The 16,483-nt window shown below is 37.3% G+C and overlaps 3 protein-coding genes across 3 annotated transcripts; 2 read left to right on the top strand and 1 right to left on the bottom strand.

Moving 5' to 3' along the window:
- Positions 1–1,803: 1,803 nt before the first annotated feature.
- On the bottom strand, positions 1,804–3,720 carry LOC113681038 (coiled-coil-helix-coiled-coil-helix domain-containing protein 2-like). The gene is made up of 3 exons (XM_027198096.2): positions 3,397–3,720; positions 2,398–2,638; positions 1,804–2,042 (listed from the first exon to the last, which is right to left on the bottom strand). Exons 1-3 carry the CDS (start codon positions 3,604–3,606, stop codon positions 2,032–2,034), a joined length of 462 nt encoding a protein of 153 aa, XP_027053897.2. The 5' UTR covers positions 3,607–3,720; the 3' UTR covers positions 1,804–2,031.
- Positions 3,721–4,229: 509 nt separating this feature from the next.
- Positions 4,230–12,856, top strand: LOC113681039 (uncharacterized). The gene is made up of 14 exons (XM_089190423.1): positions 4,230–4,410; positions 4,503–4,635; positions 6,119–6,291; positions 6,856–6,963; positions 7,126–7,219; positions 7,798–7,847; positions 7,943–8,024; positions 8,238–8,323; positions 8,971–9,086; positions 9,436–9,514; positions 9,661–9,756; positions 10,467–10,712; positions 11,189–11,274; positions 11,703–12,856. Exons 1-14 carry the CDS (start codon positions 4,300–4,302, stop codon positions 11,806–11,808), a joined length of 1,566 nt encoding a protein of 521 aa, XP_089046549.1. The 5' UTR covers positions 4,230–4,299; the 3' UTR covers positions 11,809–12,856.
- A 752-nt stretch (positions 12,857–13,608) lies between these two features.
- On the top strand, positions 13,609–15,820 carry LOC113680991 (uncharacterized). Its single transcript, XM_027198046.2, has 4 exons — positions 13,609–13,806; positions 13,907–14,076; positions 14,200–14,319; positions 14,931–15,820. The coding sequence occupies exons 1-4, from the start codon at positions 13,731–13,733 to the stop codon at positions 15,051–15,053; spliced, it is 489 nt and encodes a 162-aa protein (XP_027053847.2). The 5' UTR covers positions 13,609–13,730; the 3' UTR covers positions 15,054–15,820.
- Positions 15,821–16,483: the final 663 nt, after the last annotated feature.

Here is a 16,483-nt window from a genome sequence, read left to right as displayed (position 1 = left end):
AGACCTCTCTACTGTAGCTCTTCGTAACTCTGTCTCTTTCTTCGTTCCTCCCCTCTTCGCAGGAATTGTATCTGATTTCACTTTCAGATGCAAAGGGCTAGGCTTTCCTCATATTTATATCAATCTACAACTAGTTGATAGATCCACATTTTTTATGTCTTTTTTTATCCAGGTCTGTATTAAAAATTCAAAACAAAGAGGAGTAAGGTAAAGAGAAATTTGAGTTTCCTCTTAATCATGTGATAACTATTTATCGCGATTCAGTGAAAAGAAACGTCATCAACCATTTTTCTAATAGATCGGTAAAGTCAAGAGATTTTATTGCGTTGTTGACTTCCAACTTCTTTTTAGCCTTTGCACGGTGTCAACATGGGATCAGTTCTAATCAGTTAGTGTACTTAAGCAGTCGTCCAAAAGCGTAATGGAAATTTAATGAGAAGCTTCTGTTTGGGGTTTTTAGCGAAAGCCAAAGGCAGTCTCAAGCCCGAAGGGCCAAGGGTAACCTATCTACTGGGATTAGCGAAACGACGCGCCTTACCACAACCGAACCGACTGCTACACCTGCAGCTGTGGAAGCCATTTGCCCAAACAGTCCAAGAGGTTTTGGTTCCGGTTGAGCCAGGTTAGGAGAAGATCTTTTTTCAGGCACGGTAGGGCTCTGCTTTGACGAGCCTTGAGATGATCGTCTTTGAGCACGAGGCATAACTGTTAAGTATCTTCTCGAAAATAAAATAAAAATTTAGACAGCAAGGTAATAGTCTTTCGGAAGAAAATTTCGAGGCTGCTCCGAGGATCAATTGTTGACGTTCTATCGTTAAAGTTCAATTGATGTGATAATTACTTTGACGTCATTAAGATCATTCCGTGCGAGAATCGACAGAGTTTTCTTAATTTATCGACTCTTCATCTTCAGAGAGCTCTCGAATCAGTTTAACTATTTTTAAGTGCTAAAGGAATATCTGCTCCAGGAGTATTTGTTTGCATGCGATGAGCTGAGGTTATTCAATGCCGTAACGCTTTGGCAATATTTTTTCTTTCAATTAAATAATGAAACTATTATCCTACACATTTTAACGCAAACAAATGCAGACAAGCCTGAAAAGAGCTACTGATAAACAAAGCTAAGAGTAAAAGGCAGACGGCGACGGATCGCCTATTTTAAACCTTAAGATTTCAGAGAATTTGTATAAAATTGGCTGCAATAATAGTATTTTAAGACTTCAGTGTGATCAACCGGCTCTCACTCGCTTGTGCGTTGGATTCCACGACACGATCAAGTTAACAACATTTACTGCTTATCATACTTTTAAGCTCGCATCCAAACTATTTAGCGACTGGCTTCACTGATCTCATGAAGTAGAGGACTACAGCTTCTTTCCCAGGATCGTAAGAATGAAGTTTAACCACGCATATAAAATTAAGACAGGGACGGGCGAGTTATAACAGTATTTCAAGGGCTCGTTTCGTTTCGCGTTTCTTGGGCTCTTTAGTGCGCAGGATGCTTCATATTTTCCCCAATACATCTGGTGCTATCAAACACAAGACTGTTGGCAAGGACTTAACAATCATACATATAATTTTTCACGGATGTTTTTATGGGCAATCCAAAGCTATACTTGGTGGACAAATTATGTGGAAAACCTAACTGGTCCAATGAACGGGAATACACAGTATGCGCTCTCGTTGGTTTTTTGATTTACTTGCATCGTCACATACGGGAAGTCACATTTATGTGTACCTACAAATAAATCTTCGACTACCCCTACCTTATCAGAACGGAAATCATACGATGTACGACTCCTGTTTATTTCAAATTTTGCAATTGGATTTTTATTTTTCAATGCAATAACAAGAATTCCTCAGTTCAAGCAAATTGCCAAGTGCAAACACCTTTTTACAAGCATCCAAGCACCTTTTATAGCCAAAAAGAGTATTTGTTGTGTGATTAAGAAAAGCCAGTGATCACAGCAATGAATCTTGCTTGTCTTCACATCTGGGCAGCTGCACAAGCATCCACAGTGATAATTTTTCTCAGGAAAGGCCTAAAAAGCACCAAAAAAATTAACACACCTTTGAACTTTGAGCTCCCAGGCAAAAAGTGTCTAGAACAAGAGTTGACTGCTAATTACAACAGAGTATAAAGAAAGGAAAAGCAAATTGGTAAAATCATGTTTTGATTGTAGTTGCTTGTCAAGGAAAGTTGGAAGATTTGTGGGTGGATTTACCACTTTCAAACAAAAAAAACAAACATGTGGGGAAGATATGATATAACAGAGATTTGGTGTTTAAAAACAGCAAAACCATCTTGAGCTTCCTTAATCACATACACAACAAATAAATACTAACAATGTCATCCCAAGTAAAAAAAAAAAGGAGGTTAAACCGAACATTCCTCACCATTTCTAAGTTTGCATTCCCTGAGCACATCATTAAATCCCTGGCACAGTGTAATATCTCCCTGATTCTGTGCGCACTCCACAAACTGCTGCAATTCATACTGACAAGGACCCCCCAGACCCTGCTGTTGTGGAGTAGAATAACTCTGGTATGGTGCTGCAGCCATGTCTTGTTGATACCCAGCTGGTTGCTCTGATCCACCACCATGGCCACCAAACAAGGCACCACCAATAGCATGACCCTAAAGACACAGACAAGGTATTATCTACTCCAATATTGATCAATGTTTGGTTGCTATGGTAGAAGATGAGACTTAAGCAAGAGGTTCATGACCACTATTCGTTGAGCTGTACAACCATAATTGTCACAACTTACTACATGTCTTTGAGTATTACTTTTTCAAAACATTATGTGAAACAACACATTTTGTGCTAGTTCTGACCGAAAGGAAGCCTGAATTTCAGAAATCTCTTCACTTCTTCCATTTCCACAACAAAGTACAGTGATTACTAGATGCTTTCCATTAAGAGAATGGACTAAGTGACCTGAATAATGGCAACATCAAGTGGAGATTAAGTTACGCATGCCTTGGACAGTGCTGATAAAGATAACTGTTTTCTGTTTAACAAATAAGTTCCGTGTTGCTGTGCGTCTTTACAGTATTATATAACAGATGATGTCAATATGTGGTAAAGGCGCGAAGAAAAAAAATGATAAGAATAAACACAATGGCACATGAGGCACAGCCAAGTGTGTATATTCTAACCAAACTTTAACCTCTTTTATGATCATTTACGGTACAGAACCTTGGAAACATGAAAGCTACTTGTTTGATATGATAAAAGACCACTGGTTACAATCTTTTCTTAAAAATAAGAAATTTTGACTTTAGTGTTATATTGATCAGGTATAGAGTAAAAATAGTTTTTGTAAAAATAACAAATTAAAGTTACACAAATTCAAACAACTCTCTGAAGAACACTAGCGTTCACTCCTTACCACGGTAGAACCGATCGCCACCCCAGCAGCAGTAGATGCCATTTGGCCAAACAGTCCTGGCTGTTGTGGTGAAGCCGGCTGAGCCACGCTAGAAGCTGGTCTATTTGCTGGCACACTAGAAACTGGCCGCGGAGGTGCTCGGGGCGGCGCTGATGCCTTGCCAAACATAGGAGATGATCGGCCACTAGATCGTCTTCCACCACGAGGCATTTTTATGAAATCTTGTATCAACTAACTTCGTAAAAGTACCATCAACTTATGTAATTTATCGGAATGAAACAAAATGGCGTCGACTTCTGATGCAAACTCAGCCGTAATTGGCTCATCATGACGTTACCTTCCCAGGTATCATTGTTCCAGATAACTTGTCCCCAATCTTCTCTCAGTAAAATTAGACGTTACTGTTGCGTTACTTTTCAGAATTCATAATCGTGTATTGTAACTAGCTTATAAATATACTCTGCATGTAGGGAAAATTATTAAAACGCTTCAATTATAACGTTCTTTCCAAGAGCTTTTATTATGACAGAGGTTTGTTTTAAAAATGATCTCTCAACATCTGCGATCAAACACCTCAGATCGGAGTCAGTGAAGTTTCACAAACGAAAATAGATAACGGTCTTTCAATATTCTTTTAATAATATGTACAGTTTTCTTATTGAATTTCTTTCAATCCGTTTATCACTTACCCGTAAATTGGCTTTAAAAAGCTCTCCAGGGAGAAACTACATAAAACAGTTATTTGCCTCAAATAATACTTTGATTAGTTGTTATGGCAACAGTGAGTAAAATGGTCAGTCCATGTAATCGAGGCCTAGTATGGCTGAAGAGGCATTCGACAGACGGGAAGGATGATTAACTATCAATGTTTATGACTTTAACGGAGTGTCTGCACCTTAAATTATGGAAGAAGGATCGGAAAGGATTTCTACACCGATCCGCTCACCTTCAGAAAAAGATTCTGTAATTCTTAGCCGTGCCAGTGCGGCCAGTTCGCCCTTTGGCTTTCGCAAGGTAATCGTATACGTTCAAATTAAGGTAACCTCTAGGCAGCTTTCAGAGGTTGTTAGACACTAAAACATTGAAAATGTTTTGATGGATTATAGGCTGCGCTCAGCCCTCCGACTGGTATTTTACGAAGAGAGTCCACAGGGTCTTTATCACCCGAAGATGACTTCTTTCACAGTGCTCAGGATAAGGAAGACGATGAGGGGTTTGATACTGACCTGGAGATGGAAGGTAAGATAAATTTTGATTACGGTAGAGATCTTCTATCGTCAAAACTTAAATATATACGGTTTCGTGTAACAAATGATGAAAGCGAAACGAACTGAAATGACCAATTAGAACCTATGAATTATTTAAAAGTGATTTTCAGAACGAAATGCTCATTGCACTGAAGAAGAAAGTCCTTAAACAGGATTTCAAGTATTCTGTCAGTAATATCCTAACAGGTGTCTTTATTCTCGCAGTCTTAATATTGTATGAAATATCGGCGGAGTTTTCAATTGTTGTTGTATTGGAAGGGATGTCTTTATCAATTATTATCCTACCGATAAATTTTTACTTAATTAATCCCACAAGGATATTTAAGCTTGATCAGTAAACCGATTCCACATAAGAAACTTTTTTTCCGAGGTATTTTTTTCTTCTTTTTTCACTTTAAAATCAAATTTTGCCTCGCGTCTCGAAGGAATTTTTGCGTGTAATAACATGCAAATTAAAGAACGATACGCTTACTACTTTAACAAGAAGTGAATATGTTAGAGTGTTTCACTCACGAATGTTTTTGTCATTTGAAGGATGAATTTTGAAATTGTGGCTACTCAGGTTTTGCCTGGAAATTGATGAATTACACGTTTAAGCAACTCGTTCTTTTTGTCAAGTTACACGGATAACTATTCGGATTTTAGTGTGATGAAATTCCGTGACTTTTTCCCAGACATGGGCGATTCCATTTCTTATAATAACGTCTATGCATGAATTGTTGAGGGAATTGCATTTGTTATTTAAATTTCTTTTGTTTCTAAATATAGCATTAACAGCTTTGCTGCAAAAATTCCAACCAATACTTTTGTTCAAACCATCATTTTTTTTGCAGGTATTAAGGTATTGCGCTAGCAAAATTTATCGAACATACTGACCTCTATCATGTAGAAGCCCAAAACTATTTTCTAGAAAAAAGCTCACTTTCATTAAATAAATACCTTATGAAGAGAAAGATATTTTTTCGTCTTCTCACAAAAATGGGACAAAGGATAAAATTCTGAGTCTCCATGAGGAATCGAACCTCAGGCCTTCGGATTCCGTGGTCTGATGCTCTATCAGTGAGCCCCAGAGACTCTACCGTGAGCAAGGTCTACTTTGAAGTTCATATGACATGTTTCCTGCATACTACTAGGATCAGCAATGTCGATAGCATCATGTTTGTTAATGAAATAAGAGAGATAACAAGTTTTGAGCTTGGTAAAGAAATAGAAAAATATGCTTTTCGTCTTGTTATGAGGGTGGAATCCAAAGGTCTGAGGTTTGATTCTTTATGGGGACTCAGAATTTTTTTCTTTGTTCCACGCTTGTGCAAAGACGAAAAACATCTTTCTCTATTTCTTTAACAAGCTTCAAACTTACCCTCTCTTTTATTGTACTTACCTTACAAATAATTTTTTATGCATTCTTCCAAAATTTTAGTACCAATTTATTTGCCTTTTTTATATTATTACAGAGGGTAAAGAAGAGTATGATGTAACTGGAAGAGCAACATATCTCCAAGCTTGCAGGGATTCTGGTGTCATTCCAGTTTCATATTTTCATCGAAACTTGCAACAACCTGACATTGACATCAAGCATCATGGCTTAGGACCAATGGGTGCAAAGGCAATAGCTATAGCTCTAGTGGTGGGTGTCATGTTCAACTTTGCTGGTTATCCTGTGCAATGAAAACACTGCCTCATCTCCATCTAACTAGGTGGAGGGTTGTGAGGGGAGGGGAGGGTGAAGTGCACTGACCCACCTCTTCCCTCCCAATGTGTGTTGATGAGGCTATGTTAAGATGGAAAATGTCCTTTGTTACTTTCATGAAATGACTTTAAAGAATATGTGTGTATCTTCAACCCACTAACTCCCATGAGTGACCAAGACAGAATTTCTCCTCACTATATCTTTTAAAATATCATGTAGATAAGTGATGAGAATAAAGAAAAATATCGATATCAATATTATAGGATTACTAATTGATCTGATTCTAAATTCTCCAAACTAACATAATGAGAATCTTTTGGAGGACAGTAAAGAGAATTACTAATGACATCTTGGGAGTTAAAGGGTTTAGGTCAACTGTAATTAAACTCATCTTTTTAACTTTTATAGAATCTCAGGTACTTAAGGAAGTATAGTTGTATACTGTATGTGTTTGTTGTCTCATGCTGTTTATTGGAGGTCATTTTTTATTTTGCATAACAGACTAATACATCAGTTATCAAGTTAAACCTGGCAGATAACTGGATTGGTTCAGAGGGAGCTGGATATATTGCTGAAATGCTACGAGAAAACTGTTACATTGCTGACCTGGTATGACATTATAACACATTTGTTTCTTTTCTAGCAGTTTAGGTATGGTTTCAGATAGTGATCATTGAATATTGCTGGTATTATTTACTCTCACCTTTAACATGTTAAAATAGATGCACCCATAGTATTCAATTATTGTTTTTTAATTATTTTGTCTCAAAGGATTTATCGGAAAACAAACTGGGTGCAGATGGAGCAGAATCTGTGAAAGACATATTACTTCATAACTCAAATATCACCAGATTTGTTGCAAATGGTGAGCATAGAGATCATTTCTGACAAGATTTGTTTGAGCCAACCTGTAAGGTTATTGAGTCCACAAGAGAAAGTTCAGACAGTTGAGAAAGACTAGATGTTAAAGTAGAAATGACAGAAAGTAGTTAGATATTAGATCATTATCTGTTCTACTCCAAACTACTCTGTACCATCCATTTGCTGTGACGAAGTGTTGGAGACTGGGCTGGAATGTTGTTGAGTTTTGATTGACACTGCATGTGACTGCAGTCATGCATGTCTGTTTGGAGAGATTGTTTTTTTTTTCTTAGAAAAAGGCATGGGAGAATAAAACAACAGTTGTGTTTATAGAAAGAAAACCTGTAATTGTGAATTAAGGATACTAAAGTTCTATTGCCACAGAGGCATCATTGATAAAAGAGCCAACACTGGAAATGTTAGCTTTAGTAACTCAGTTGATAAAACCAAATTATTTTGTCATACCCTCACTGATGCAGCACCTCCTTTATCCATACTACTGTTAGGGATGGTATTTGTTATTGCTTGCTCCAAATCAGGAATATCTCACTGCTTTTTTTAAAAATTAATATTATCTTCTAGGCAATGGTTTTGATGACAAGGCTGTTCAGATTCTGGCAGAAGCTATAAAGGTAGGGGAAACCCTAGTAAAAGTATAAACTAAGTACTTTCATTAACAAATGAACAAACTTTTAACAATGTAAATTTTCTCTACTCTATGTTTTAGAGTAATACCAAAGTGAAGTATTTTAGCTTGAGTCATAACCAGTTGGGAGAAAAAGGTGGCCAGAATTTAGCCCCTGCAATAGGTAAGTAATATTTTTATATTTATTTAGTTAGATTTAGTCAATAGTTATAATTCTTTTGAATTAGAGGTCACAAGATTTCAGGAATGATAAAATCATCGTAGTATTAACCAATATACAATGAAAGAATTTGCTTGAATTTTTAGGTTGTAGTATAATGATTTGACTGGTCTAAAGAGCTCAGGGTAGTATCCTTAGAATTTTTTTTCTCACTAGCTGCAAATGATAAAATTGACCATTTGGATCTGAGCTGGAATCATTTGAGAAATAAAGGGGCTTGTGCTGTGGCATTATCTCTGAAGGTTAGTTGAAGTGAATCTTGTCTCTACTTCTCACACTAGCTAGAGATAACAAAATTCATCATTCAATGTTCCTTCTGATCATCTTTCTTGATAATGGAGAATGGGTAAACAAACTCTCCTCTGTCAGACAATAGAGGAGTAGGTTATGATAATACACCTTTCAAACTTGTTTCAGATTGTATTTTAGTGACAGTGCCTGGCCATTCGTTATAGCACTCTTCATTTTGATAAAGAGAAGTCTTAAAGATACATTTTAAATACTACTATGATATTATTTTATTTTTCAACGGGTTTAAGAGCCCAATTGAGTGATCGTTGTGTGTTGATTCTGTTTTAACTGTGGGAGACACAGTTAAAACAGAGGACTCTGGCTCAAGAGGTCTGGGTTCCAGACCTGGCCAGGTCGATGTGTTGTGTTGTTGGGCAGGACACTTGACTCTCTCAGCGCCTCTCTCCACCCAGGAGAGTAAAGCAAATAGTCAGGAAAGCCTGGTGAAATGCTGAGGGGGGGGGGGTAATTGGCATCCCATCAAGGGAGGGGTAGTAATACTTCTTGTTGCTTCATGCTATAGAAACAGAGATAAGCTGCGGCTGGGTGGGCCATAATGTCTCGAGTTAACCCTTAAACTTTGCTTTAACTATTTCAGGAGAATTTTACTCTTAAAGTTCTTAACTTGGCATGGAATGGATTTGGAAATGATGGGGCGTTAGCCATGGGGGAAGCGCTAAAAGTGAACACAACGTTAAGAGAGTTAGATCTGACGTAAGTGGATAAAAGAGGCTTTATCATTTAGATTGCTTATTGTATAAATAAAACGAAAGAGATCCCAACATCCAGCAAGGAGGAAATGTTACAAGGAGCCAACCAGAACTCAAGATAAAAGCAATTGAATTGCTGGAAGTGCAAGAAATAATGGGTGACAAGGCGCAATCGGTTTTAGGTTTTTACGATGGGTATCTTTCACCTCTGTTTACCTCCATTTTGCCAGCTTTAGGAAAGGGAATGTTGAGTTTACTGTTTCAAGCGGTGAATTACTATGAATCATTTAAACTATTTTGAAAAGCAGATTTTTAATTGGGCATCTAAGATTTTATTATCATTTTAATTTCAGGAATAACAGAATAACGGCGGAAGGTGCAGTGTATTTGGCGAAAGGTTTAATGGTTAACACGTGTCTTCAGGTGTTAAAGGTAGGCCTGCAAAATTTTCACATGGTTTGATTTTAAGAGGCGAATTCCAATATTTGCGTTTATTTCTATTCCAGTGATTTCTAAATATTTATTTATTTGCCTCTTTTTACAAAGTTAATGTTAAAATATTTAAAACTTTGTTTTAGATTGGAAAGAACCCGATGCAAAGTCCTGGAGCGTATGCTCTTGTGAACGCCATGAAAAATAATCTGGAATCAAAATTGATTGAGGTTGAACTGACGGTGAGGCTTAGAGATATGAAGAACAAATTTTTCCTTGTAGATAAGCAATTTTATTCAAATCCTTATCACATAAAAGTCGAAGATAAAAGGAGTCTTCATGACAACAACAATCTATTCCCCCTTAAAAGGAATCTGAAAATTATCCCAAGGATCGAATTACCAAAAACCGAGGTGGGATCGAGTTGGAATTTCACCGACTGATTTACAAGGCTATACTGGAGCAGTTCTTGGTTATGAATTTTATTTGGCTGTTCCCTTTTCAATGGAACGAGAGCCAGGTCTCCATGTAGTCTCTTAGTAGGCCATGCTTTACAGTTTTGTCAATCAATACCGCTCATTAGAGACTGGGTTCGTGTCGTGGTCTTGGAAAATCTGGAAAGTCCTTAAATTTTTATTTTGACAGTTTCCAGGACTCGAAAGTCCAGGAAAAGGACTACAGGTCTTGAAAAGCCTTGAAAACCTTGCGAACTTAAGCAAAAAACTACAAGAAATTGATGTAGACCGTAAGGAGAATTGATTTTGAAATCATGGGAAAAATCAATCTGAGACCTGGAAAAGTCCTTGAAATGTGTTTCTGAGACAGGGTACGAACCCTGTAGAAAAAACAAACTCGCGATTTTTCGGAGAGGCTATCGTGGTAGTGGCTATCCTAAGTTTACCATGATTTCTCTCTTCTGTAAGCTTCTTACACAGTTGATGCACTTTTTTAGGACATCACGGTTAATAATGACTTTGTGGAGTTATGTAAAGAAGTGCAGCAACTTAGACCTGACATGAAAATTAGACACGGAGGAACAGGGGGTGCACCATTTAAACCCAAGAATCGTCCAACGCCCATGAAAATACTAAAGAATTACATAGAGGATAATAAGATGCGACTGTTGGATCTGTTCAATACTCTGGACAAGGATAAAAGCATGAATATCACTGTGAAAGAATTTGCTGATGGATTAAAGGTGCGGTCCTTGTCTGATCTATTTTCAAATATGGATTGTAGATGTATATTGGCTAATAGAACGACTTGTATGTCCAAATTTGGTCATGTTCGAGCCCATTCTCACCGGTAACAACTTCATAAACTAGCGCTTTCCTCTTGATCAAACAGACGCTGAACCAAAACATTGTGTTACATTGCTATTCGCGCTTTCCTGCGCTTGGGGTCGTTTGAACGTTTGTCCTTTGTTCGTTCTGATTGGCCAGTATTGGCGCTTTAACTCCTAGAAGTGATCAACATGTAACTTCTCCCTAAAATATCCACACATTATGCTGCAAACGATCAAAAACCGAAATCACATAACTAATTTACAAGGGAATGTGTAGCAGCTAGAGGGGAGAATTAACAATCAGATCTTGGGAGTTAAACGGTTAGCAAATGCGCATATGAAATTCTGGTTGTGATATGAGATGTTCTTTTTTGTGGCTGTCTCAACAGGAAACCGGAATTGACATGAATTATATAGAGCTGTACAAACTAATAGAGAGCTTAGACAGAAACAAAGATGGCGAAATTAATTACAGGTACGTGGCAAGTGTTTTTATTGTTATGACTTTTCTAGGAACTCAACTCATTGTGTGAACATTGTTTGAAGTGCACTCCAAGGGAATTTTACACAACCCCAACTTTCTAGACGTGGAAAAAGATAAAAGCATTCATAGGATTGGAATAAGTCTGTAGTTATTTTCAAGCTAGAGCATATGCTCGGTTTCTATCTGCTTTTTTTAAGGTAGCCGAATTTATCGTTAATTACGCGACCAAACATTTTACACGGTTTGATCGTTAAATTTTCAGTCTTTGGGCAAACCCCGAAAACTGCCTCTCTCTTCCTTCCGTTTGATCTGACGCATTTTCCACGAGTTTGGAAAATGAAATTTGCATAAGGGTTTGGAAAAAATGGAAAATTTTGATTTCTGTATAATAATTATAATAATTTTGTTTTCGGTTGTAGTGAACTGGTGATGGGTTCTTTAGAGCAACAAATAGAAGACCGGAAGGAAAAGATCAAAGAAAAGGCGCAAAGTGCGCGGAGGAAAAAAATTTTATCACCCTCATGATAATGTTTATTTTCCCAAACTGTGAACTCTTTACTGTTTACTTCACAACGTCCAATCAGAGTGAAGGTGAATAAGGAACCAATGGGAACTCAAAGAAAAAATCAAGCAAACGTCCAAAAGCGCGGGAAAACGAGAGTAACGTAGTTGTGAGTAGTTTTGATCAGCGTGATTTGATTGGTTGAGAGGGTGGCGCGGGTTTCCAGGAGTGTAAAGTAACTCCTAACCAAGGCTATGGCGGGTCACTTTCGACAATCAATCAAAAATTGCTGTTAGGAAAGGTAATTCTTACAACTTGAGGGCAATAATTCATGTAGCACATAATGAGAAGTTCAGGTTAATCCAACCAAGTATCTGAGGAATGAAATTGTGAACTCTACGCATTTAACCAACTTTTGTGTAACTGGAGTTAAAACGAACATCCTCAACCTCGGTAAATGAAATGTTGTTGGTATTCAACATGTTGGCGAAAGCAGCAGACAGATTACTAGTTCAAATAATTTTATTTTTAAGCTGGTAGAAATCTCTTGAGTAATTAGTTCTTTCAGTATTTATAATTTTCAGTGGCCATTGGACCTCCTTCTTATGAGGACTTGGAACACTAGACGAGTTTTTCTTCCTCAATGCGTAGCTTGTTTACTTTATCTCTCATGTAATACGTGTTCTTTGATTGGTTAATTAAGCGAGCCGTACATCGCTTTGCAGCACGCTAGAATGTGAAGCTGATTTTGTTGCAAAAGAATCGATTGTTTTTTTTTCTCTGATTTATTTTTCACTGCCGCGTAATTCGAACTTTTTCTTCAAACCTATCAGACAAAGTAGCAATATGATAAGCTTAATAGTATTACAGTTTCACTGCTACTAGAAACAGCAGCCCGGTAGCAGTGCTCTTTCAACCAAAAGATACAAAATAGATCATATATATTTTAGAGAAGAAGGACAATTCTTGTATACTAGCTATAATAACTGGTAAAGATAGTTGTAAATACCTATTTTTATAAAGTTTAGATATTGTAAATGGATTAAGTAAAAATGTCTGTTTTTTTATGCATTTAACAGTCTATTTGTGGCCTTGTTTTACTTACTGTTTTAGTATTCCGTTATGGAGCCTTTCTCTCTTTTTTTAAAGCCTTTCATAACCAATGTTCTTTGTTCTTTATCTGATGAAATCCTCACCGGGTTTAGTCTCCTGCCTAATCACATGTGAGTGCAGTTATTTTAAGCAGGTAATTTAGTGTTAACAACTGAGTTGAAAACGTAAATTAGCCACCGTAAAGGGTAAAAAAGCTGACGTTCCGAGCGTTAGCCCTTCGTCAGAGCGATTGGAGATATTGTAAGGTGAAATTAGATGCTATTTGTACCCTTTACGGTGGCAAATTTACGTTTTCAACTCAGTTGTTAACACTAAATTACCTGCTATACTCTCCCACCGACGCTGCACTACAGTTTCTTTAGAAACTTACCCCCTTTATTCAGTTATTTTAAGTACTCTCTAGATCTTTACTGTGAACCCTCATCATCATCCTCATTCCCAGGCTCTCTCTCCTTTGCCTCTCTTGACTTCTCTCCTCTCTCCTTGACGAAAAAGATCGCAAAGCGGAAAGAGCCTCGGAACGAAATAGATCCATTGCCTCGTGTGAACGTTTATAAAAGCGCGCGCTATTGACGATCGTATTCATGACGTCACAAAAGAGAATAGAGTGTGTTGAGTACTTCAAGGTTGATACAGGTAAGCAAATAACATTTCTCGGTTCTAATCGAATTTACTGCTGTACTTTGTATTATTCTAATCTACATGCGAAGTTTTTCTTGTGACGTAGCTAATGAATGTATTTATCAAAAGATGTGATTTGTGTGACTGCTTCTAAAAACTTATTTGCAGTTTACAATTCATTTGCGTTATAAATTTAGTGAGGAACCCAGGCATGGAGGAAAGTTCGCAATCGGATAAAGAATTTGAGTGGGACCATCTCAATATAGAAAAGAAGCATGAACTATGTGGTTAGTTCAGATATTTGGTCAGTTATGAAGGGTTTATTCCAAATGGAGTTGATTAGTGGTAGAGCCATTTTTCTCATATTTTATTATTTCTCTTTTGCAGTTCAGCTTCTAAAAAAGACGAAGCGCGAAAAATCTGTTCTGTTTGTAAAGAACAAAAACCTGAAAAATACGATCAAGAATATGGAGATTGAATTGTGTAAAATAAAGGACGCTTTGAGAGTAGAGGAATGCAAATTTCTTCAGCTGTATGAAAAGCTCAATACAAAAACGGTAATATGATAAAATCTGCTGGTGTCCGCCCAACTTCGTTCTCGCGGCTGGGCATTCCATCCGTTTTCTTCAAACGCTGGTAAAACTAAATATGTTTACTCAATTTATGGCGATGTTTTTCAGAGGGAAAGACTTGAATCGAAAGCTAGAGAGGAGAGACTCTCTGAGAGCGTGGACATTCTTCATTCTAGGTTGCAGAGAGAAATTTCCAGGCGAGAGCTTTTGGAGGAAAAAATCAAAATGGTAAGGGGACATCTCTGTAAAGGGTTCCAAGTTTTGAGCATGGAGCTAATTGAGGGTGGTAAAGAAGGATTCAGAGGGTGGGGAAGGGAGCTTAGGGAAGGGGAGCCCCCCCCGGATTTTTTACACCACTGCTCAACCACTAAACTCCCTTTTTGTGTATCGAGTCGCTTGGAACATGGCATCCCTTTCATATAAAAGCAGTGAAAACAGTGGATTCCATTCTATCGAATCTCGATGCAAGTTCTAATTACAAGTGAACAGCACAAGAGAATTGTGATGGTTTACATGCGAGTGTCTCAAAATATACCGCTAAACACAGGTGGTATTTCCCGACACTTATCGCGTATCTCAGTTGAGTGGGGCATTCCCTCATGGTACATAGCAGAAATTTCCCGCGAGACTTTTGTAACCCCATGAATTTCTGAGTTGGCTTGTTTTAGACTTCAGGTTTGCTCTATTTTTGCCTTCTTGGAGTCTCACGAGAAGGAACTACTGGGAAGGAACGCGGGCTCATTTTCCTGAACAGCAGACTGTAATCGAGTTCACCTTCACCTCAAAATTGAAATTTCATACAGGAGTTTCTTCAATTCTTCATTTTATTCATTTTTAAGGCTACACAGGAAAGGCCATTGCTCGGAGTTGTTAGCCAACGATTAACTCAAGTAACAAATGCACTGAGGCGAACGCTGGGAAGGAGACGGAATTCAGTTCGAGACGAAAATCATAGCACCTAACACCTTCTCTGTTGTTGTTTGTTTGTTTGCTTGTTTTTTGTTTTTATTTTATTATTATTACTGACTAAGAACATTCATTACATAAAAAATAACATCGACTTTATAACTGAATTTTCAACTTCATAACTCTTCCCGCTAAGCTAAGATATATCCTACAAAAATAATCTGGCAATTTATGGAAGGGTTCATCATCTTTCTTTATTAGTTATTGAATTAAAACAGGAGTCCATTAAAAATGCTATGAATAAAATTAATAATATTAGCAATTCATTGTAAATGGTATCAGCTGATCTGGGACGGTAATTTTAAAATTGTTAAGGTTTTTTTTCGTTTAAGAAGTCGTTACAATTCTTTTTTATTTTCATCTGAAAATAAAAAGCCACGCTATTAAACATGACGTTTCAGCGACACCATTTCACCATTATCAAATGACAATTTGTTTCCAACATGAAAAAATCGATTATACTAATAAATTTATCAAACAATTACTCCATGAGTGTGCGTTGGATATGAGATGGTAGCTATAAGCAATCACGTATCCAAAAAGCGTGAATGGAATAATTGTTTTACTAAATTCTATTAAATCCTGAACGTTTGGACACTTGGAGCTTTTTTCAAGCTCCGCAACAGTTGGCCCAATGCATTTCCGTGAAAGGTGATTGGGAATATGAGCTGATAACCGCTAACCGGAGTTGAGCGAACCAATCAGAACACCATAAATGCAATATTCAGAGTTGAAAACCTAATAAATATATCAGTGATTAAGACAAGGAATATCTTGAGGAAAATTGTAAACGCCGGGGCCGCTGAAATTTGCCTATATTTTTGCTCCTATATTCCTGACATAACTCGCCATAAATCTATAAACGTCTCTAAGAGAATAAAAACTCTTGAAGTCTCTGAAACTTTTGATCCACTTTGATCCCTACTGAAAGGAACACAACACTTGAGTGAAAGTGCTTTAATGATTTGCAGGCCTCAGGATATATTAAATTTTATTGTGTCAATTTTGTCTATCGGGTTATTTTCGCAAAGTATGAGTGACCGATCAAATTTAATCCTTCATCTTGCAATTTTGTGATTTTCCCTTTTCTTTCATGGAATATTAATGCACCCCTAATCCTTTTAAGTCGATCATGCAACCCATTGGCGGAGTGGTAGCATTACGCCGTGGCAAAGAAAATCGAGACAGATTTTGGAGTGCCTATATGAACATGGCTGTCTCACTGACTAAACTTAAAATATCTTCATCCCAGTCTTCCTTTCTGAAACTGTCTTGTTTGCACGTCTCAGAGCTATTTCGCATTTCATTTCAGTTTCATTATAATAGTTAATAGATACATTATTTTTTATACTTTACGTGAGTAACACCCGACGGAATCCCCAGTCTACCTGGCCCAGCCTAATTGGCGAGAAGCCTGAGAACTTAA

Source organism: Pocillopora damicornis, chromosome 12, assembly GCF_964200805.1.
Source record: "Pocillopora damicornis chromosome 12, jaPocDami1.2, whole genome shotgun sequence".
Lineage (NCBI taxonomy): Eukaryota > Metazoa > Cnidaria > Anthozoa > Scleractinia > Pocilloporidae > Pocillopora > Pocillopora damicornis.
This window is presented reverse-complemented; position numbering and strand designations above follow the sequence as displayed.

Excerpts from the sequence above, each read along its gene's own strand:
- LOC113680991 (XM_027198046.2), top strand. The coding sequence starts at position 13,731 with ATGGAGGAAAGTTCGCAATCGGATAAAGAATTTGAGTGGGACCATCTC. Across the intron at positions 13,807-13,906 it reads AAAGAAGCATGAACTATGTG|TTCAGCTTCTAAAAAAGACG; the intron begins GTTAGTTCAGAT and ends TCTCTTTTGCAG. Across the intron at positions 14,077-14,199 it reads AAAAGCTCAATACAAAAACG|AGGGAAAGACTTGAATCGAA; the intron begins GTAATATGATAA and ends GATGTTTTTCAG.
- LOC113681039 (XM_089190423.1), top strand. The coding sequence starts at position 4,300 with ATGGAAGAAGGATCGGAAAGGATTTCTACACCGATCCGCTCACCTTCA. Across the intron at positions 6,292-6,855 it reads CAATAGCTATAGCTCTAGTG|ACTAATACATCAGTTATCAA; the intron begins GTGGGTGTCATG and ends TTTGCATAACAG. Across the intron at positions 8,324-8,970 it reads CTGTGGCATTATCTCTGAAG|GAGAATTTTACTCTTAAAGT; the intron begins GTTAGTTGAAGT and ends TAACTATTTCAG.
- LOC113681038 (XM_027198096.2), bottom strand. The coding sequence starts at position 3,606 with ATGCCTCGTGGTGGAAGACGATCTAGTGGCCGATCATCTCCTATGTTT. Across the intron at positions 2,639-3,396 it reads TGGCGATCGGTTCTACCGTG|GGTCATGCTATTGGTGGTGC; the intron begins GTAAGGAGTGAA and ends CTGTGTCTTTAG.